General features: G+C 46.7%; 2 protein-coding genes across 6 annotated transcripts in view; both read left to right on the top strand.

Annotated features, from left to right (window-relative positions):
• The first annotated feature begins 950 nt into the window (after nt 1-950).
• Nucleotides 951-17054, top strand: LAYN (layilin). 3 transcript variants are annotated; one of them, XM_065855669.2, is made up of 10 exons: nt 951-2217; nt 2508-2593; nt 4368-4427; nt 10072-10095; nt 11217-11509; nt 12871-13028; nt 13390-13428; nt 13786-13869; nt 14576-14678; nt 15195-17054. In XM_065855669.2, the coding sequence occupies exons 1-10, from the start codon at nt 1653-1655 to the stop codon at nt 15550-15552; spliced, it is 1770 nt and encodes a 589-aa protein (XP_065711741.1). In that variant the 5' UTR covers nt 951-1652; the 3' UTR covers nt 15553-17054. The 3 variants fall into 3 exon arrangements, with proteins under 3 accessions (XP_065711741.1, XP_071654869.1, XP_065711740.1); XM_071798768.1 differs by lacking the exons at nt 951-2217; nt 2508-2593; nt 4368-4427 and adding an exon at nt 8540-8675 and having other exon boundaries at nt 11212-11509; XM_065855668.2 differs by lacking the exons at nt 951-2217; nt 2508-2593; nt 4368-4427; nt 10072-10095 and adding an exon at nt 8540-8675 and having other exon boundaries at nt 11212-11509.
• A 1725-nt stretch (nt 17055-18779) lies between these two features.
• SIK2 (salt inducible kinase 2) overlaps nt 18780-21924 on the top strand; it is a 31620-nt gene continuing 28475 nt past the window's right edge. Inside the window, exon 1 of one of the 3 annotated variants that reach the window (XM_065855641.2) lies at nt 18780-19012. In XM_065855641.2, coding sequence (XP_065711713.1) covers nt 18863-19012 — 150 coding nt within the window. In that variant the 5' untranslated portion in view covers nt 18780-18862. Of the gene's footprint in view, nt 19013-19538; nt 19636-21924 lie in introns of those variants that run through there. The other 2 variants (XM_065855640.2, XM_071798902.1) reach the window with 2 other exon arrangements.

Genomic DNA, 21924 nt, shown 5'->3' with positions numbered 1-21924 from the left:
GCAGATGAAGAGTGAAGAAGCTAGCCGGTTTTCCATTTCCATTAAGTCTTTTAAAGCGTTTTATTATAAATGCAGTCCTTATCAGGATTATTACAAGATAAGCTTCTTGAGGGTAAGTCCTGAATTCTTTTCATGCATTTTAACAATAAGGCATTCAAGGGCAAAAGCTAGCAAATCGTTTAATTTGCAGACAGATGTATCCTTGTAACCTCGCAGACTGTCTCTCATTCCTCATTTAGGAATGGCCTGATAAATATATAAGATATTTTTATTACATTAATTGCATACACACGTATTCAACACAAGGCATACTTGATTAGAACTACTTACGCATATTCAGTTTTGTTCTGCAGAACAGATTTGCTGATTTCTTCAGCTGCCACAAGCTAGTGTGAAAGGTTGGTTGTTGTAAGTGCGTTTGAGGAGATAGAGTATGTTAATATAATGATTGGAAGTGCTTTCTTTCTTTCCAGGTTTGAATGCCATGACCCCATCACAAGAGTGGTGCTTGGTTTGTAGGCAGTGTAGTTAGCTGATTGTACCCACTGCTCCGCAATCACTACACTCACTGCCATCAAAACAAGGCACAGGATTCCCTGCTGCAACCTCGGGACAGAAACCTCCTGCACTACAAAACTCCCTTATGACTTCCTTACTACTTGTGCATCAGTTTATCCATCAGGTATTAGGAAAATAACTTTCATTTAGCATTCTTATTTAGCAAGCTAGTAAGTGAAGGGGGTTTTGAGCAATGAACTCGCCGTATGCCATAAATGCTTTTTAGTCTGGCCACTTTGCCTAATGTTCAAGAATGTTAATAATGGAGAAAGTAATCAGGAGCGGGGGTTGAAAGGGAACTCTCACATCAGCCTAGTTACTAGGCAGTGTAGTTAGCTGATTGCCAAAAGCACCAATCACTAGCCACACAGCCAGGTAAAAAGGCTTGGAAGATACCTCAATGGAGATCAGAGGCATGAGAATTTGGAAATCAGAAGGCAGCCAGACTAACCCCTTTGCAGAAGCATTTAATAGACAGGCAAGCCAGTGAAATAACCAGGGAAATACACTGGATGGCCCCTCACACTGCAAGAGACATCAGCGCGTTTGCCAAGCCAGTTTAACTGCACCCTGCTGTGTGACACACTTCATTCTCAACTGGTTTGCATACAGGACGCTAAAAAACATTAGAACAATGTGTAAGGGGTTTTTGTTCCCAGAATTTGCAGCCATCAGCTCCCATTTTGCTTGTGCTCGTCTCAGCCTTACACTTGTCTAAGGCCACTGTTTACACGTTTACCTCCATTCACTCTGTTGCATAAATAAAATTGGTGGCAGCTATTTCCTGTTCATAGAGAAGCCCAGGACTAGGCTTGGGTGAGAACGGCCTGAAGACACTCGAAATGAGATGTACAATGTGGTCAGCCCTCTGGTCTTCCATGTTTATGGTGACAGGCACTGTGTCTGCTACTGTGCAGCTGGGGCTCCCTGCCTGGACCCAGCCATACAAGAGTGGATGGGACAGGGCTCTGAGTAACTGAATCTAGTTGAAGATGTCCCTGCTCATTACAGGAGGGTTGGACTGAATGACCTTTTAAGGTCCGTTCCATACCCACACTATTCCATGATTCTATGATGCAGCCCCATGCAGCGCCATGGGGACAGAGCCAGGGGAGCGCCCGATGGCTCCCAATGGACCCCTTGTCTTTGCTTGCTCAAGCCCAAACAATGTGGCCTTCGCTCGCACCTTCTGGACCTCAGTCATGCTCCCACCACCACTGGAGTCCTGTCTAGGCCCTGCCACCCTACAACGTGAGAGGACCCTGCCCTATAGCAAAACCCTGCCCTTCGAGGAGACCCTGCCCCATGAGCAGACCCTGCCTGCAGCTTTGCACCATCTCTGGGGGCACACACCACTCTGCAGGCTCCTGCACCTCACCTGGGGCCTCAGGATGCTCCTGGGGTCCCTCTCCAGAGCCTCACACCCTTCCTGGGGTCCCCACTCCTTCCCTGGATCATCACACATCCTCCCATGGTCCTGTGCTCTCCCAGGGTCCCCGCACCTTTTCCCTGAGTCCTGCACCCTCTCCAGAGCCCACACACCTCTCCAGGGCCTCATGTCCCCCCTGCACCACCACCCCTCACCTTCCCAGGCACAATTAATGAGATTTTACTTTCCAGAGAGAAACACTGCTCCCCAGGGCTCACAGCCTCCTAGAAGTAAGTACTGTGTGCCCCCAGCTTGCTAAACCTTTGTTTCCTAGGTTTTGGGGAGGAATTAATTCTCAGGAGTGAATAATGACTCGTTCCAGTGAGCTCTGAACGGCAGAAGAGCCACAGCCCCCACTGTGCACAACAGAGATTTCAGCTGATACCTAATGTCTTGAGATCCAGACACTGGGAAAAGTGACTTTCTGAGCAGCCCCAAAGCACACTATGGCTCAGTTGCCCTCTGTAGGACAGTGGCAATAGGAACATTTGGTTACTTGCCTCTCATTTGTCTGATTTAGAAAGTGAGAAAAAGAGTGAGAAAGAGAGAATCTTGGAAGCCCAAAGCACGGAGAAACGTAAAGTAAAAGAAAAATGTCTTCAGCAGGTAAGAACCACCGAACCCAACCCTTTTTTTTGTAAATATTTCTATTCACCATGTGTCATTTGGAAATGACCTGATGGACAATAACGTGGACCGGGCTCGCTGTGTGGTTTGTGATGCAGCCCGTTGTTTGGTGATAGCTTAAACTGAATTCCAAGTTAGGCCATGCTGGCTTGGGGCAGGGCTGTGCACTTCATTTCTTACAGTAAGCACATCATGTCTGTTCTGATTTAGTATCTAAAAGCAGCCAACTGGGAGTGCCCAGATCCAAAAGTGGAGAATTGGGGTGGAATTTGAGTGCCGCATGCATTTCCACACACCAAATCCTGGCATAGAGACATTAAAGCGCAGCTCAAAGGATAAGTTTCTAAGTTGTCTTAGTTATTAATGGGTCTTCTGTGCCCAGCAGCAGCTGCTGCCAAGGGTTCATCGAGTGAGAGATCCGGGAAACTCGGTAGTGGGCGGTTATTAAATCAGCTTCAATAGAAACGCTTCTACCTTGGCCTGTCTCTTAGGGACAGGTTGAGGTGATATTTTTAGAGTGGTATAATTCAATAACTGCCAGACCAAGCCATCTCACATTTTGGGGAAACTACTTGGCTGCAGCACAAACTGTAGATTTCAGCAGACAACATCAAAGCTGAGTTTATAGCTGATGCTGTGTTTCCAAAGGCAGGCATAACTGGGACACTGCAGGGCCTTTCAGGATGGATCCTTCTGGACTGCACAGCCTTAGTGGAGTTTTACAAAAGCCAGCATAAACCTGGCACGCAGCTGCCCGCTCAGCACTTTAGCTAAAGGTTTGTGTAGTCTGTAAGTGGTGTATAGGATCGATATAATTTAGCATGCTACGAGGTATATATACTTATGCTTATGCCCTGACTCAAGCGTTGAGTTGGCCATGAAAAGAAGCAAAACACGGTATCCATATCGCTGCGGTTCATTTCCTGCGAAACACTGGGACTTGATCATATATAGAGAGCTTGAGGTGCCTCCTACTATTTTGCCCAAAAATGAAGATGCAGACAACAGTTATACTTGCTATTGAGACACAGATATAAACTTTTACTGAAGCCCCTATTAATACAACTGCTGAACTACTGTTAATAGTAATACCATGAAAACAATTCACACAAGCAATGGAAACGAAGACAACTAGCATTAAATATTGTAATGACATTTTAAGCCTGACTCTGCAATTATATGTGGATGGTCATTTTTTTTTTCTCTCGTTTTAGTAAAACATTCCACATTTTTACTGAAAAGCCTCCAGCCTATATTTGGGAAGCAGGCCAGACGAGGGCAATCTGCAAGGGGTGCAGAAAGGTGCTGAGCTCTGCAAGTCTTTCCTACAAGTCAGCAGTCCTCCTTGTCCAATGAACAATTCCAAAACGCATCTCATCCATTACCATCAATTAGCCTTCCTTCTGAATGCTGGCTGAGGCTGGCAACAGTTCCCTGAATCTTCTGCTCATTTTTAAAACATTCAGTAACAATAGAGGATAGCAAGGTTTTGCAGCTTTGGGCATCTGGCGGCCATAAGATGACTGATTCATTTCGACGAGTAAATTACTTCTGGTCTTGTTCTTATTTGTCTGTCTTTAGTTAGGCAGTTCTAGGGCACCACCACCGGAGCCTGACCTGGGAACTGCCTCTGCTGTGTGTTCACTCTGGTCCTCAGCTTCAACCAGGGATTTAAAGTTTGCAATCAAGTTAAGTATTACTTGGTTTTAATTCAATTTTCTGAGTTAATTGTGGTAAATATGTTTCTTTCCAGGCCAGGAGAAGAGAAGAAATACTAGCTCTCCTGAGGAAACAGAGAGAAAAATGGATTGCGGTGAGTATGATTCCTTTTTATTACGGATGCATCCCAAAGTTTGTGCCACTTACAATATGGGCAGCATCCAAAGGACCATCACCAGTGTATGAGGGTTCATGGGGTGTTGCAAACTATACCATGGCACCAGTCTTGCATAGCAAAAGCACCTCAGTTTGAACTGACTAAAAATGTAGAAAAGTTTACTTTATTCAACAAATTCCCTAAGCAAAGAGGATCCTGTAGGCTGTGTGATTCTGAAAGTGCAATCCCCCCATGGAGCAGGAACACCCAGCTGAGGTTCCACAGGAAGGGGTCCAGGCGGGTTTGAATGTCTGCAGAGAAGGAGACTCCACAACCTCCCTGGGCAGCCTGGGCCAGGCTCTGACACCCTCACCATGAAGAAGTTTCTTCTCAAATTTAAGTGGAACCTCCTGTGTTCCAGTTTGCACCCATTGCCCCTTGTCCTGTCACTGGTTGTCACCCAGAAGAGCCTGGCTCCATCCTCCTGACACTGCCCCTTTCCATATTGATCCCCAGGAATGAGTCCCCCCTCAGTCTCCTCTTCTCCAGCTCCAGAGCCCCAGCTCCCTCAGCCTTTCCTCACACGGGAGATGCTCCACTCCCTTCAGCATCTTGGTGGCTGCGCTGGACTCTCTCCAGCAGTTCCCTGTCCTTCTGGAACTGAGGGGCCACAACCGGACACAAGATTCCAGGTGTGGTCTCCCCGGGGCAGAGCAGAGGGGCAGCAGAACCTCTTCCACTGAAACGCTGAAACTCAGTTCATATCGAAGTTATTAATCTGGCTGCAGGTTTCGCATGCTCTGCTCCCCAAAAAGCTCTCACAAACTAAATTTGAGCAATAAAAGGAAGAACTCCATTTAGGGATTTTTGTTATTATCAGTAGTGAACTTTAGATTGAATGATTTATAGTGGTTTTGCTTGGCCTGGCCGGATGTTTATCAGGAGAAGAAAATTCAAGAATAAGAGGTCTTTATTATATTAAGGCACCGCTTTCCTTCAGTTGCAATTCACAAGATACAAAGCAGAGATGGATGAGTTTTTAACCCATATAATGTTAAACATCTGTGCTTCTGATGAGCTACATATCCTAATTAATACAATTTCATTACTCCATAGTAGAGAGGAGAACTGAAATTTTAAAGCTGATAAATGCAGTGATTTCAGAAGCAACTTGGAAAATAAGATTTCAAATGATACTTTCAGAAATGGCACATTCATTTTAGACATAAAACCTCCTTTTTCCTCCCCCTTATTTAAGTTTTCAACTTGGTTCATATCAAGTACTTCCTCTTCTCAAAGTTCATTATAATGCTGAACCAAGTATATCTGCTTTGTCCAAATTCTATGCGTTTAATCTAGGCCTGAAACAAGACATAAGTGTCCTACCTTCTGCCACAATAACCCATATGAGTTTCATACCTCATTAGTATTGCTAGCGTAGTCTTTTGTTTCAGTGTTTGTACAGAGCTGTCTTCCAGGATAAACAGCACATTTAGAAAGAACTAGTGATACTTCATAAGTGTTTTTCTCTTTTCAGAAAGAGCTGATTTCTTATCCGTATAAACCAAAGATCAAAACTGATCAAGTGAGGTAAAGATAGCACTTAAGTTTGGTTTTGGTTTGTTTTTTCCTCTGTCTAAATAGTCTAAATAGATACCTGAAGTAGACTTCCCTTGTGTTTAGGGCAGTAACACAGGTGCAACAATCGCTAAACCAGGCAGTGAAGGATCCCTTAATCTATAACAAAGACTACACCAGCACTGCCCTGTCTATCACAAAATCTTAATCTCCTTCCCCAAATACGGTTGTGTCAGCCAGGCGGGAGCTATGAGAGCATTCCTAAAGGTGCATTTGGGCTATGGGCTAAGCTACAGTCTGAAGAGTTAAAAAGAACAGCTCTACTTATTATGAAGCTGTTCTTCACTTCCAAAAACCACTCCAGCCTTGAAAATGCTGAGGAGGTGCCTCACAGCCCTTGATTCAGCAATTTGTTCCTTTTAACGAATGCCATTTCAATTCTTGGAGTGTATTGGGCGTACGTGACAAGGTTTTGGTAGTGGGGGGTGCTATATGAGTGCCTTGTGTGCTAAGCCGCTAGAAACTTCTCCTGTGTCCAACAGAGGCAGTGCAGCCAGCTCCAGGATGGACCCGCTGCTGGCCGGGGCTGAGCCCATCAGCAGTGGTGCTGGTGCTGACTGCGATGACATGGCTGAGAAGGTGGGGAAAAACTGCACAACAGCAACTGTAGCTGGAGATTCATTGCTTCGTCTTCAAGTTGTGATATTCAATGATACCACTTTGCTCAAACTGGTGCCAGTGTAAGAAAAATGGCCCCACTTAAATAACTTAAATGGCATTCATTAAAAGGAAGAAAATGCTGAATCAAGGTCTGTGAAGTGCCTGAGTGTGGGGAATTCGGTGAATTTGGACTAAAGAATCCCGTGCAGTACTTCACTTGATTAAATGTGATTTTTCTGTTAGCTTGCACATTGCCTTTGAAGTTTTCCTCAGTGTACTTTTCTATAAGTTATGATAGCTGTATGAGCGTTCTATTGGGTGGATTCTCTGAACCAGTGTTGTGTGATTTTTGCTTTCTACAAATAAGTAGGCATTGAGAAGGCATCTCTGTGCTTAGCTGTGCGTATAGGTACCTGGCACGATAACACAAACTGGGCTAAAGGACTCTGTACCCTGACAGCCATTTCACACTGACTCTTCTCTGTAGAACCGGCCATAAAGTCAAACCCCACACCATCTTCAGGACATTAGTGTGCTCATAACCAACTGATATTTCATGCAGCTGCAGCTACTCCATCCATAGTTTGCTTTATTTGATACAGTTCTGTTATTTCCAGCAGGCAGAAGGTGTCTGAAGCCGACCTTATGGATCAAGAAGCAGTAAAGGCCCTTAAATAGTTCAGCTAAATTGTCTGATGGAGACAATGAAGGATTTATTTGCTCTAGAAAAAGTATCCTGCTATCAGAACCACGCTGCTTGGACTTAAAGACACGTGCATTCCCCATTAGGCTACATCTCCAGTTATTTCTCCGAAGACATGGCACAAACGTGACAAAGGCTGTGGATAGGATTACAGCAGCTGGTCATCCTACCCATAAATGTCTTTATTTTGTTGAAGTTAAAATAAATGCTTAATTTGGAAACATTTTAAATGATGTAACATATCAATATATTCATCAACAAATTGGTTGAGGGAATAGATTGACTATCAGCAAGTTTGCTGGTGACACCAAGCTGGGAGGAGTGGCTGACACTGGAAGCTGTGCTGCCATCAGAGACCTGGACAGGCTGGAGAGCTGGGCAGGGGAAAATGTAGTGAAATAGAACAAGGGCAAGTGTAGAGTCTTGAATCTGGGCAGAACAACCCCAGGTTCCAGTGTAAGTTGGGGAATGACCTATTAGAGAGCAGTGTAGGGGAAAGGGACCTGGGGGTCCCGGGGATAGCAGGGTGACCATGAGCCAGCACTGGGCCCTTGTGGCCAGGAAGCCAATGGTACCTGGGGTGGGTTAGAAGGGGTGGTCAGTAGGTCAGAGAGGTTCTCCTGCCCCTCTGCTCTGCCCTGGGGAGACCACACTTGGTATATTGTGTCCAATTCTGGGCCCCTCAGAAACGCTGGCCCAGGCTGCCCAGGGAGGTTGTGGAGTCTCCTTCTCTGCAGACATTCAAACCCGCCTGGACCCCTTCCTGTGGAACCTCAGCTGGGTGTTCCTGCTCCATGGGGGATTGCACTGGATGAGCTTTCCAGGGCCCTTCCAACCCCCGACACTCTGGGATTCTGTGATTTTGTTCTAAAGCTGCAGTGGGGGGAAACAAGCAGAAGTGATGAGGTGTCCGGAGCGCGGCACGGGCGATGTTTGAGCAGGGGGCAGCGGGAAGATGTGCGGGCTTAGCGTGTGCCCCAGAGCGGCAGAGGCAGCTGCCTCCGGAGGAGAGATGCGCAATGAGGGAGGCGGGTCCCGTCCCCAGGATTTGGCTGCGGGTCTTTGCTGCGTAGGGGATGAGCCGCGCCCGGCCCACTGGCCCGGAGCCCGGGGCGGGACGGGCTAACGGCTCCTCCCCGCTCCATCTCCTCCTTCCCGGCGGGCGGGCCGCGGGCCACTCGCAGGAGGCGAGTGCAGCGAGCGGGGAGCCCAGCGCACATCCAGGGAGCCGCGGAAGATGCTGGCGGCCGTGGCTCTGTGCGCCGCCGCGCTGGGCTGCGCCGCGGGGACACGGCTGCTGAGCGGTAAGAAGGGACGCGGTGCCGGCGCTGAGCGGGGCGCGGGGTCCCGGCCGGTCGAGGCTCGGCCCCTGTCCCGCAGTGGGCACGCCCGCTCCACCGGCCCGGCCGCTCTTGCGCTGTTGGGGTTTGGCTGCCTGGGGAACTCGTGGCGATGTAGGCAAAGATGTGTGCGCGCTGCCTTGTGCAGTGATTTCTCCCTCCTCTTAGCCCTGCCCTGGGGAAACCTCCGCATCCTCCACGTTGGGTGCGAGCACCCCTGCGTTCCTGGTCCTGAAGGGGCAGTTTCCTCTTCTCATGAGAATCACAGAATCACAGAATGTCAGGGATCGGAAGGGATCTCAAGAGATCATCCAGTCCAATCCCCCCGCCGGAGCAGGAACACTTAGATGAGGCTACACAGGAAGGTGTCCAGGCAGGTTTGAATGTCTCCAGAGAAGCCCTTCTGCTCTCTCTGCTGCAGTTCTGCCTTGGTTCTGGAAATTTTAAGTGCCGTCCTGGCTAACAGAGCTATTCTTGTCAGCCGACTCTCAGTGATAATTCCCAGGCTGGCTGTATTTCCAGACAACAATAGGTTGTCTCATTCTTCCTCTAGAAAGTCTCTGTTGGTTATCAGTTTGTCCTCCTGATTTTGTGCAAAAGAATGTTGCCTATTTAGCTGCCTTTCATAGGAATAGGTGTACGACAGCTCAAGGTTGGACCAGCAGCATTTTTGGATGTAGTAGTACCCAAGCTAGGTAGCCCAGTCTGGTTTTAGGGCACAGGATAGCCAGCCTAGGGGAAGTTTCTGCCTGACTTGTTATGTTGGTACGTTCAGCAGAAAGCGTGAACACTCTCATCTGTGAAATATTCATGTTATTCCAACATAAGGCAAAAAGTTGTATTATACATTTTTCATTTTACCACATTTTCAGCTGTTGTAGGACTTTGTGGGAGTGAGTCGGAGGGCTCAGCTGCCAGCGGTGAGCTTGGGGATACATTTCTTTTCATGATTTGTTTTACTTCTCAGTGTATTTGGCTCGCCCGCGGTCTTGCACTAGCAAGACTCACCGCATTCAGCCGGCCTGGAAGCAAATCCCATGTAGGCAATGAGGAGATTAAGGTGAAATATGAGCAACCCTTTCAACATTGATTAGAGCGACATATCCAATTGTACTCTGTTGTAATTATAATTGGGAACCTAACTAGCAGTGAAGTCTAGACAGTAATAAATACAATACATATTTCCTTACCTGAAAGCAATGGCAAGTTTGGTTGATAAGACAGATTTTCCGCCAGGTGATGGGAACAAAACGTTTGCATATCAGAAAAGAGCCTGAGGGCAGTTTGTGACGCTATTTCTAGAAAGCTGCTGCAGTTTTTTAATAACAATGTGCCATTTCTCTTCTGCCTTTCACGACAGCAGTGGACATGTCCCTCAGAAGAGGTAAGGCTTCTTGACTCTTTCACAAAGCCTGCATGAGTGTTAAATTACCAAGAGAAACCCATATTGTGCCTAGAGATGTATTTTTCAATACTCCTTTTGCAGTACAGCCACTTTGAATTTCTGTGTAAAGTGACAGCAGACTCTGTGTTCAAAAATTGCAGTACAAAAGGTGTTTAAGTTCCCACTCTTAGAGCAGCCATGCAGGAGCACACAAGGATCAAGAAAAGCCCGCGTATGCCCCATGGAGCGGTTCATAATGACCTGTCATCACATCCCGTTTGTTCTGAGTGCCTCACAAATGCTGCTAAATGTTTTTCTTCTTTAGAAACATGTAGGTTAGCAGATTGTGTCTGCTGTGTGTTTGGACAGAAACATTTACCGAGTAAACCAAAACTGTTTGTTTCCACAGTCTAAACATTGGGATTCTTCTGCTGAGAAACACACGAGTGCATCATTTTGGATGATGTATCTTTCCACTTTGATCTTTGCTTTCCTTGCAGTCCAAATAAGCCGTGCTGCTTCATGCATGAGAAAGTCTTGGCTTATAATAGTCTGAAAATAGACATTGTTTACTTCCTGGGCAGACAATATTACAGTGCAAAGCAATGCTTACAATGGGACTGTGTGAACACATCTTGATCTGCAGCACTATGTACTCCATGAAACTGTTGCATACACCCCAGAAGATAAATTATTGTTATCTCTGCTTGTGCAACAGGATCTCTGATTTTAGCCATTTAAATCCCTTAAAAAGGCCTCCTTGAATCCTTGTAAAGGAACTACCCCATTAAAAGGTTGCACATATCCACTTGCCCTCTGGCACAGCGTTGCTGCTTGGTAAGGAGCTCTTCAAATCTCAGAGAATTAATGAGGGAGGTGAGAAGTGCGGAACATGAAAGAACAGCCCTGTGCAGATCAACCTCAACTGTTATGAGCAGTAAGAAGAGTTTGGAGATGCCATTTGCCAGTCCAGTAACACAAGAGGCTTTTTATCTGTGTTGTACTTTCTATATGAACTACCGTACAGTGCGAAACTCAACCAAATGAAGCTGTTAGCATTCACCTTTGGTACTAACAGGGATAGTTTGTGTAAAAGGTTTCCTTCCATTTCCGCAGGACAGACGGTTTGCCGGGGCGGAACACAGCGACCGTGCTATAAAATAGTCTATTTCCATGATGCTTCACGCAGGACCAGCTATGAAGAAGCGCACCTCGCCTGCAGGGCCGACGGCGGACACCTAGTCAGTATTGAGACAGCAGCAGAGCAAAGACTGATCGAAAAACTGATTGGGAGTCTCTTGGCTTCTGATGGAGATTTTTGGATAGGGCTTAGGAGGAAAAAGGAGGAGGTGGAGAATGGTACAGAGTGTCAGAACCTCTACTCCTGGTCAGACGGCAGCTCCTACAAGTTCCGGTACGTACCCGTGAATGAGAATGGGAAGCAGCCTGGTTGGGGACTGGCACCTGCCCTTAGCAATCAGAAAGGATTCTTTCAGAAGAATCAGGCAGTGTTGTCCCAGCTGTCATCCGGGTTCCTTCTGCAGACACTGAAGAGTGGGACGATCTCCAGGGAGCGATTAATCCCATCCAGATGAAAAGGGGTAGACAAATCACCTTCCAGAGGCTCTGCTCCCTCTCTGTTGCACTATAAAAAATATATAAAATATAATATTTTATATATAGCAAAATAACCCAAATGTTCTATATTTTGTAGCAACGTGTCATATGTGTGACAAGTTTGCCTTTTCATTCTTCTTTTCTGGACATGTGTAAGAATACCTTGTCATGGTGAACTTTACGCTTTGGGAACCTCTTAAGAACTCTTAGTTGCTCTGTGTGGCAATGAATGCTTTTAGTACTGTTTAACATCTTAAAGTTTCTCCCATGGTTGAGGTATTGGAGTTCCATAGAAGGAAGCTGCTAAGAAACAGGCATAGCTTTATTGCCCTTCATTGGTGAGCCACAGCTTATTAGTGCTAAATGACAAAGCGAAAGAAAAGATCGGTATGTGGAGGCAGCACCAGGAGAGGAAGGAAGGGAGGGAGGAACACAGCATTGTAATGATTGAAAAAAATCCTACTATAACATGTGTGGGGTTTTTCCCATGTTGAATATCTTGGTATATCTAGAATTACTTATACAGTATGGATCAGCTTTCAGAAAGCGCTGGGCATTACTTGTTCCAAAATTAGTAGGTATTGAAAATGTTTCAAAATCAGGAAAACAGTCTTGGAAGTGTGTTCTCTAAGATGCATAAAATGCCTCCTCAGTAATGATTGTATTATAGTGCTAAATAATGAAGCCTGCTTCCTCTGGGCCGCTTGGAAAGGCCCACACGGTTTTCCAGCGGTGAAGGTTATTTGTACAAAAAAAGGCTTATTCACAAGATGGGGTTTCTTCATGTTAGTGTTTTTCTAGACTTTTTCATTTTCTTACTAAATAGGTGTTAAAATATTGCGGGCATTGGGCACTGAGGCCAGAGAGCAAAAATGACTTTGCTAGATGGTTTTGTTTAGAGGAAGCTGGAGTTCTCAGCCTTTACTCAGCCTTGCAGAGGAGTTTGGTGCGGTGAGGTGCTCAGCCCTTGTTGAACACCTAGCGCTGCAAATACTTTATTGTTGTTGTTCCCACTGTTCCCCAGTGGAAGCAGGGGGTGAGGTGAAATCCTTTTGGATTCTGCGCTCTGTGGTGCTCCCTGTGCTGTATTCCCATTTGTGCTTCTGCAGTAAAAAGTGACATCGAGCCCTACATGACATGTTTGTTGTGTTTTCTTAGGAACTGGTATGTAGATGAGCCGTCCTGTGGGAGTGAAATCTGCGTTGTGATGTACCACCAGCCATCTGCCCCACCAGGTGTCGGAGGTCCCTACATGTTTCAATGGAATGATGACAGATGCAACATGAAAAATAACTTCATTTGCAAATATGCCCTCGGTAATGAGTCATTCTGCAGCTTTAAAAACCAACCTGCTCCCAGTCCCCAAAAAGATGTATGAGATGGCAGTAACAGATAGGGAAACCCTTTCTTAGCTTCACTGGAAAGAGCTGTTGCGACACAGAAATCTTTAAATATATGCAAGTCCTGGGGAAAACGATCTCAGTATCTATGTAGCTACTTGCCTTGTGACTTCTATAGATGCTCAGAGGATTTTGATAGAGCATGTGAGATCTCAAATGGGGCCTGAGGGAGAGAGAACACTAAAGAGGGGTGCTCATTTTATTAGGCTATATTCAGTATGCTTGGGCACCCTACTCGAGCTTATGAGCAAATTGTGCATATCTTTTATTTTTTCAGAGAAGCCAACAAATGCTCCAATGGAGAATTCCCAAAGAGGTGAGCTACACATCACTGGTTTTATAAATTATATTCGAACTTGTAGTAGAAACACTCTCTGTTGCATTCATTGTCAAGGATGCTTCCAGACTGAAAACTTACTGAGCAAGACGTTTCCCTGCAGTCTGCAGCTTCTTGAGCTGCTCTGCAATCCACTCTGCAGGACCACAGTCCTGCTGGTGTTGGTGCAGCATCTGGGACCACTGGTCACGCTACATAAATCTGAGCAAATGGCAACCAGTCCACCTTACATAGCTTTGCAGCTGGCAGACTCTTCAATCTCCCCTCACCTCGCTTTTCTGATTCTTAGCTCTTTCAAATAACGTCTTTAATATTAATTTAGCTGCTTCTTTCTAGATGATGCAACAGAGCCCTTGAATCCAGTGGTCCCAGAAGAACGCCGTAAGAAAGATGCTAATATAACGGTTGTAGAAGCCAAAGGTACGTTACGCATTCAACACCTGGCCTGCCCTAACGATGCAGGCACACGTTTCTCCCATGGGGCTGCAAACAGCCAACACTTCAGTCTGAATTGTCTGGCTAATGTAGGAGACTGAAGTTAGGCACCTGTGTCTGTTCCTTCATCTTTTCCAGTACAAACCTAAAGTCATTGCATCTAAATCTAAAGCTGTGCAAAGTATCTTGGGTCTGAAAAAGGTTCTTTTAATTTATTGAATCACTTTTGAGTGTCTAAATTGTTAATGTTTTGTTAGTAAGTCTGTTATTAACTATGAAAAACTTACCGTTTCTTCTTACCACACCAACTTTCCCTCCTAAAAATTCACGTGTCATAAAAGACATTTTGCTCTCTGAAATCTTCTGGCTGGGGGTTCCCAACCTTTCCATAGACAGCATGTCTTGTTGACCTGCCCTACCATTGCTGTCTTACAGTGAGGCAGTGAGGCTCGTTGCTTTCTCATCTTGAAGGTTTGAGCTCCTTTTACTTTAGCCTGCTTAACTAGATGATCAGTCTCTGTTAGACTTGCTACCTTCAAGAAGATGGATCTACTGGTAGATTAGTCCAAGACTAGAAGCCCGTTGGGGTGACGATGATGCCTTGTGCCACTGTTCGCTGTTCTATGAAGTTCTGTGCGTGGCAAATGCAACTGGAAGTGAATAAAAGCTGGGATCTAATTTTTATCCCTAGAACCTGTTCAAAGCCTTGGCTACATCCTTATTCCCAGCATTCCTGTGCTGCTTCTCCTGACGGTCATTACAGTCATCTTCTGGTTTTGGCTTTTTGTGAAGAGGTAAGTGACATTATTTATAACAGGTGAACCTGTGATATCTTGTCCTGACAATCACTTACAGGTAGCTCCAGGATCCTGTAGGATGCTCTGGAGAGCGCTGCTTTCAGCCAAATCAGTGCTTAAAAAGTGCCATGGATACTCCAGGCTGAGTAAAATTTTAAGTAAATCATATTATGTCGTTTTATTGTGTTCATAGACATATAGTAGTTAGAGAACAGTGCAAAACAAGGTGATGATTTCGAAGTGTTAGCATTGAAGTTGTCTTATTAAAAAAACTACTGAATTATCAGAAGATGCCCTTCAAAAGTGAAGAACGCAGTGATAGAAATAAAAGGATGTAAGCTTGGAGCAAATAACATTTACCAATTCCCTCTCCCTGCAAATGTCATCCTGAGTTCAGGCTCTGAATGTCAGCTTTCCTCCAGGGTCATCATTAAATTACTGTAAGAGAGGTGCGGTGGTGTTTTGTATGGAAAAAAGCATATTATGACTTGTCCTCTTTCCTCCATCCCTAAGGAGACAGGAACAAATGGACGCGAGCCCAAAGGAGGAGGATGGGTGGCTGTCTAACCCCAGGAGGAACAGCCCAAATTTGGACATTTACAAAGTAATCAAGAAGCAATCAGAAGCAGATCTGGCTGGAACCAGGCCTGCCACTAAGAACTCTTCCTTCCGTACACAAGAAGATAAGGTGCCTGACAGCCTCTCCAGGGGTTATGATAACACAGCAATGAATACACCAACTCATGGCTTTGTGACGTTGGCCAGTACTGAAAGTGGCTTTGTGACCAATGATATCTATGAGCTGTGTGGAGATCATGTGGGGAGGAGCAAGGAATCGGCCTGGGTGGAGAATGAGATTTATGGATACTAAAGAAATGGACAAAAAACACCTGGAATATGGATGACAAAGTGAACATCAATGCAAGTTAACCTGCCCTGTCCTTTTAACCATAGTACCTGTGATGTTTATCCTCGTTTTGCATTGTCCCTATATTCTTTATTTTTATAAAGACTGTGAGTTTTCAAAGATCCAAACCGAAAAGAATGTATATGTTTTGCTTTGCATCAAGCCCCTTGTTGCCCCAGGCACGGCTTGTTAACAGTATTGATTCTTTTTTGTACTCCAAAGATTTGGTCATGAGACGTGATCAGATCAGTGTGTGTCTCACTGTTATAGGGACTCAACAACCTTCATGGGAGCTTGGAGCAAATTCCTGTGCAAGGTCTCTGCTGGGTCACATTTGTCAGCGCAGCGAAGTGTAACAGGAGTTTGGTTAAAAACTGAAATTCACTTTGACTTGAATATGCTCAGGGCAAAATCCCATGTGCTGCTGGATATGGTGTTGCTTTAGCTGAATTCCATTGTAAAATTAGCTTACAGGATGCTGGAGGTACTTGCAATGGCCCAGGCTTTCAGAAAAGAATAGCGAGGGAATTCGGATTTATCAAATAAGCACATGATCTGGTCGCATAAGGGACTACTTTCTGCAAAATGTATGATGTTAGTACTGCAAAACTGAAAATACATTTACAAACACAAGATTCGCCCCACTGAAATGGATAATAACAATCCATTCCCGTGCTTCCCAGCTCCTTCAAGCTGTTGATGGACAACACAGCGTTGTTTCACACTTTCTGCTCTTTAAACGTGTTCGTCCTTACTTGAACACATTGGTGCTAAATGGAAGTTCGGAGTCTGGAGCACAAGTTCTGCAGCACATGGGAGATTCTAAGGCAAAGTCAGTGGCCACTAAACACTGATAGCAGTGGTGTGGCCTCTGCATTTTTTATTTTTGTACAGAGCTTTGGCTTTTTGTGTGGTTTGTTTTCTTTGGCAGACACTAAGCATCTTCTAGGCATTGAAAAACAGGCAGTGAGAGGAAGAAGCTCAAGCCAGATGTTGGAGCTTAGGTGTGTAGGTATATAAAGCCATATTTTGGCTACTAAGTGTATGCTCTGGTCTTTTGAGCTGCTGGCCTGTTGAACTCAAAGTCAGCTCCGTATGTTCAGGATCTCTGGAAGTTATTAGAAGGCGAGGTGATTTATAATCTCTGACATCTGGGTTTTAGTAGAGCATCTCAACTGTGGTATTAGCTACCAGAACATTGACCACAAGAGGGTATGTGTGTTCTACAGTTGGACTCATTCAGCCAGCTGCTGAAAACAGCCTGGAAGAGCGCCTGTGTACCAGTGTGTGAGCAGCGCTTGAATCCCTTTCCTTGAAGCATGGCAAAAGCTATCGATGGCCGTTAAAGGCTGCTGTACGATGTTCTTGTGTTTGCAACTCTTTCAGCAGCGTTATTAAGAAATGTTTTGGTAATCTGAACTTTCAGGTCAAAAATGGCTTTGTGGCGTGCAGCATAATAAAGTTTCTTTTAACATAGCAAGCTTGCATCATGCTAGAGTTCTTGTTTGGTCAGTGTTGCAGATTTCTGAAAGAAATGAAGCATCATATAGGGTGATGGAAATTTCACAAGTAGCAGCTCGGGATGACACCATTTTCTATTAAAGCAGGATTATGGTAATCTTGCTCATGAACCTATCAATCATTTAGAAGGGTGCGTGTCTGACTAAGTCAAATAATCAGTTAGTCATTGCCAGAATTTCTTAGGGGGATAAATACGGCAGTAACAGCACAGTTATTACCCATAGCAGTCTAAGGCAGCAGCGTCATCTCGAAATGTCATTCCCAAGATGAATCTCATGAACTGCAAGTGCAGTGAAGGACAGGTTTTAACTTCCCAGCGAGGCCTTCAGTTCCCTTTGGAGAACAGTCATTGCTGCGTGACACGGAGCAAATTACCCGACTTTCCACAAGTATGAGGCAGCCTTACGTGTAAGCTTTGCATACGAAGGGAAAGCAAGAGACAGAAGTTTGTTTCTTGCATTCTTCTGCTTGCTCTTTGTGGCCACGCTCTGTTTTGAGCTGCGTTTGCGTCCACTGAGCTCTGTGCTCGTGAAGGGTGTGTGGGTGTTGCTGGACATGTAGCTGACTCAACAGACACGTGTGCTCCTTCACCATGAGCGTTCGGACATGCTTTGTCTGGTATGGGGGTGTCAGATGGCACCAGTTCTCCAGCCTGAGATGATCAGGAGATGAAGCAATCAGAGGGCGACAGGAGTGAACTGGGAAAGATTGCTGCAGAATTGAAATGAGCATGGCATTTTTTGAATGGAAACAAGCTAAATATCCCAGGTTCCAGTATAAATTGGGGAACGACCTATTAGAGAGCAGCGTAGGGAAAAGGGACCTGGGGGTCCTGGGGACAGCAGGGTGACCATGAGCCAGCACTGGGCCCTTGTGGCCAAGAAGCCAATGGTACCTGGGGTGGGTTAGAAGGGGGTGGTCAGTAGGTCAGAGAGGTTCTCCTGCCCCTCTGCTCTGCCCTGGGGAGACCACACCTGGAATCTTGTGTCCAGTTGTGGCCCCTCAGCTCCAGAAGGACAGGGAACTGCTGCAGAGAGTCCAGCGCAGCCACCAAGATGCTGAAGGGAGTGGAGCATCTCCCGTGTGAGGAAAGGCTGAGGGAGCTGGGGCTCTGGAGCTGGAGAAGAGGAGACTGAGGGGGGACTCATTCCTGGGGATCAATATGGAAAGGGGCAGTGTCAGGAGGATGGAGCCAGGCTCTTCTGGGTGACAACCAATGATAGGACAAGGGGCAATGGGTGCAAACTGGAACACAGGAGATTCTGCTTAAATATGAGAAGGAACTTGTTCCCGGTGAGGGTGTCAGAGCCTGGGCCAGGCTGCCCAGGGAGGTTGTGGAGTCTCCTTCTCCGCAGACATTTAAACCCGCCTGGACCCCTTCCTGTGGAACCTCAGCTGGGTGTTCCTGCTCCATGGGGGGATTGCACTGGATGAGCTTTCCAGGTCCCTTCAACCCCTGACATTCTGTGGTTCTGTGACCCGTCACCGTGCCGCGGCGGGAGCGCCCGCGCCCGGTATCGCCGGGGAGGGGAGGGGAGGGGAGGAGAGGGGAGGGGAGGGGAGGGGACCCCGGGCAGCCGCCTCGCCGCCGTGGCTGCGGTTGCCATGGCGAGGCCCCGCCCCCGCTGACGCGCACGGTGACGCGCGGTTGGTGGAGGAGGGCGGAGGAGGCGGGGCCCCGCGGCTCCAGGGCGCCGCAGGCAGACTCGAGCCGCCGCTCGTCGCGGAGCCGCCGCCGCCCCCCGCGCCCAGCATGGTAATGGCCGAGCCCCGGCGGCCCCCCCCGCTGCTGCCCCGCGGGCTCGGGCCCGTCCGCGTCGGTTTCTACGACATCGAGGGCACGCTGGGCAAAGGCAACTTCGCTGTGGTCAAGCTGGCGCGGCACCGCATCACGCGTAGCGAGGTGAGGCGAGACGAGACGCGGCGCCGGGGGCCGCCGGCTCCCCCTGCCCCGGCCTAGCCCGGCCGCGCCGCCGGGGCTCTCCCGCGCCTCCGGGCCTCGCTCGGCCGGGCGTTGGGCGGCAGCGCTCGGGAGCCCTCGGGGTTTGGAGGTGGGCGGGGGGCGGCGGCCGGAGTGCTGCGGGGCGCTGCTGCGGACTTCGGAGGGACATGGCCGGAGGGGCTCCGCTTGGAGTGGGGGTTACGGGTCTTCCCTTCGGGGTGCAGAGCGGGCGGCTGGCCTCCGGGCTGCGGGGCTCTGCTCCGGAGCCGGGCTTTTCCCGGGGGGTGGCCTGGGTGGCTCGGCGGGGCCGTGCAGCAGCGCCCTTGCAGGCTGCTTACTCCTTTTGTCCCTTCTAGCGCTGGAACCTCCTCCTGTAGGGGAGGCGAGGGAGCCTTTATTTACTGGAGGTGCTCGGCTGCGGGCAGGCTTCGGAGCAGGAGCCCTGGCGGCCGTTCGTGTTTGTTTTCTTGCCTTCATCTTCCTGGCAAGGGCAGCGATAATGTCTCCTAGCCCGGTGCCCCCGTGGCTGCTGTCACATTAAGGCTGCTCGGGTGAGAAGGGGGCAGGCAGCTCTTGGTTAGTTGGTGAGTGTAGCCATCAGATAACGATAAGTTTCTGCTAACAGGGAAGATCCAAACCTAGTATTGTGCGTGCTCTCATGTCCTGAATGTTTTACTGTTTCCTGACCTGGCCAATACAGGCAGATGAGCAGTTCTATTTCCATGATCTGTTTTGGCAAAGGAACTCATGTGTGTGAGTCCTTTATTCTTCAACACATCATCCTGGCAGTTAACCAGATCTAACCATTTGTAGTCTCTTTGTTTAACTACCCCACCACCATGTATGTTACCTGGTGGTTACTAGCCTGTAGATCGTTAAAATATTGAGCATTGCTTAAAACAAGAATAATTTTAAGTCTGTGGATAAGATGTAGTCATGTTCGCTTTTTAAAAGCAGGGGTCTGATGAGAGTAATGGCTTTGAAAGGTCAGTTTCCCTTTCTATTTTCTTCTTATGTAGTTTTAGTTGGTACACCTAGAGGTAAGCTTTTTGTAAGTTTCTGTTGCCTTCCTGGTTTACTGAAGAAGAGCTTGGTGTGCTGCTCTGTACCAGACGAAAGCACATAAACCGTTCTCTGAAGTACAAAGTAAGAAGACGACCTGCAATGAATTATTCAGTTACTGTGGTCTCCTGTGGCAAAAGAACTCCGTATGGTAATGAAAAATGCCTTTAGTTTGGACTTAAGGAAAACAAACCTGCAATGCTAACATTGCTCTGGCCATGCAGTGATTGATGATCTTTTCATCCCAAGTGTTAAATTTCTTACTGTCTTCTTTCTCAAGTTTCATAATAGACTGTTAATTATTTTTACATCCTTCCTTGCTCCTACTGAAGTGCAAAAGCAAAAACCTTGCAATGCTGGTGTTCTGTTCCCAAGTTTGATGCTGCGTGCTGAGCTTCTAAACACTTCATGTGAGGATAGTAAGTTGTGGTTTACTATCTAGTTCTCGTTTCCTGGGCAGGATTTATGATGGGGATGAAAACTTTCAGCTTTGTCATTTTAGAAATTATGTTTGTCTAGTGTTGCTCAAAATAAAAAGGGTTACAGAAAACTTAGCTTAACGGATCCCTAACTCTGAGATGATTTTTCCATGTGTCCTAGGAAATTGCTCAGTTCCAGTGCGTTCTAATGCAGCAATGACTTTCTTTAATTGGCTTTCATCTTCTGATGAGCCTTGTGTCCAGTCAAGAAGCCTTTTTATCTCCTGCATGATTTTTCAGCAGGTTTGCCCGTGTCGGAGATTTGTGTCAAGGTCTTTCATTTTTCTTAGTACAGCTACATCGACTTTGTGCAGTAAGAGAGGCAGGAATGTTTATCTGGAACATAACTGCAGAGTTAGTTGCTGGAAGTATTCACGTGGTCTTTGAGGAAGAGGAACCCCATTAAGATCACGTCTGGTGATGTCAGGGGAAATGAATTCTAGCCAAATACTACTTCAAACAAACACGTCGGGTTCAAACCGCCTCGCTTCGTGTAGCGTTGGTTCGCAGTGCACATAAAGTGCAAGTCCTGCTTATTAATGTTTCTAGATGGACGGCTGTTCATATTTCAAGCTTGTTCTAAATTATTGCTTAAATTCCTTGAGCTGCTAATTTCTCACATTCTTCTGGGCCTTCATTAAGCTTCCAGTGGAAGAATATTCAGCTGATGAGGTTCTGGCAAGGCTGTACCTGTGTACCATCGGGTCTGTGCTGTGAGAAGATGGGCACTGTGGTGCCGTTGGGATTTGCCCATAAAGCCCCTTTAGAAAGGACTCTTTCCTTATCTGAGTTTCTCTTGATCCTCCCTACATAAAACAGTAATCTGAACTGAAAACAGTAAATATCATTGCCATAACTTGTTAGCACGGTGAAAATACAATGAAAGCTGGCACGAAGCAGAAGATGGATGCAGGACAAGGTAGTAGATAGCGTATGCAATCAAACTCGGAAATATCTGGAATCCCGCATTAATGCGACACTAAAATTGCACGACTAAATAGTCAGAAGTGTGGAAGGTAAGAAAAGTGGTGGGATGGATATGTGTTTGTAACGAAGGCAGCGCGGGACCCTCTCATGGCACGGGGTGCCCTGGAGGGGGCTGCATGGTTGAATGTGACCTTTGCTTGTTGTTTGTTTGTTGCCATTGAAGTCAATGACGTGTGCTTTCCTGCCATGCTCATTTGTCCTGTTGCTGAGAAATCCTGTGATCTCAGGGTAACTTTGGTTAACGCACAAATAAGGAAGATTTTTCCGCAGAAGAAGAGGAAACTAAGAAAAGAGAACAAAAGCAATCAGAAGCATAAAGTTCGAGAAGATGGATAAAGCTTCAAG

This window comes from Patagioenas fasciata, chromosome 24 (genome assembly GCF_037038585.1).
Source record: "Patagioenas fasciata isolate bPatFas1 chromosome 24, bPatFas1.hap1, whole genome shotgun sequence".
Classification (NCBI taxonomy): Eukaryota; Metazoa; Chordata; class Aves; order Columbiformes; family Columbidae; genus Patagioenas; species Patagioenas fasciata.
Note: the sequence above shows the minus strand (reverse complement) of the source record. Positions and strands in the feature narration are given on the sequence as shown.

Coding starts and splice junctions, on each gene's coding strand:
- LAYN (XM_065855669.2), top strand. CDS start 1,653: ATGGGGACAGAGCCAGGGGAGCGCCCGATGGCTCCCAATGGACCCCTT. Junction 2,218..2,507: donor GGGCTCACAGCCTCCTAGAA/GTAAGTACTGTG, acceptor TGTCTGATTTAG/AAAGTGAGAAAAAGAGTGAG. Junction 2,594..4,367: donor AAGAAAAATGTCTTCAGCAG/GTAAGAACCACC, acceptor GTTTCTTTCCAG/GCCAGGAGAAGAGAAGAAAT.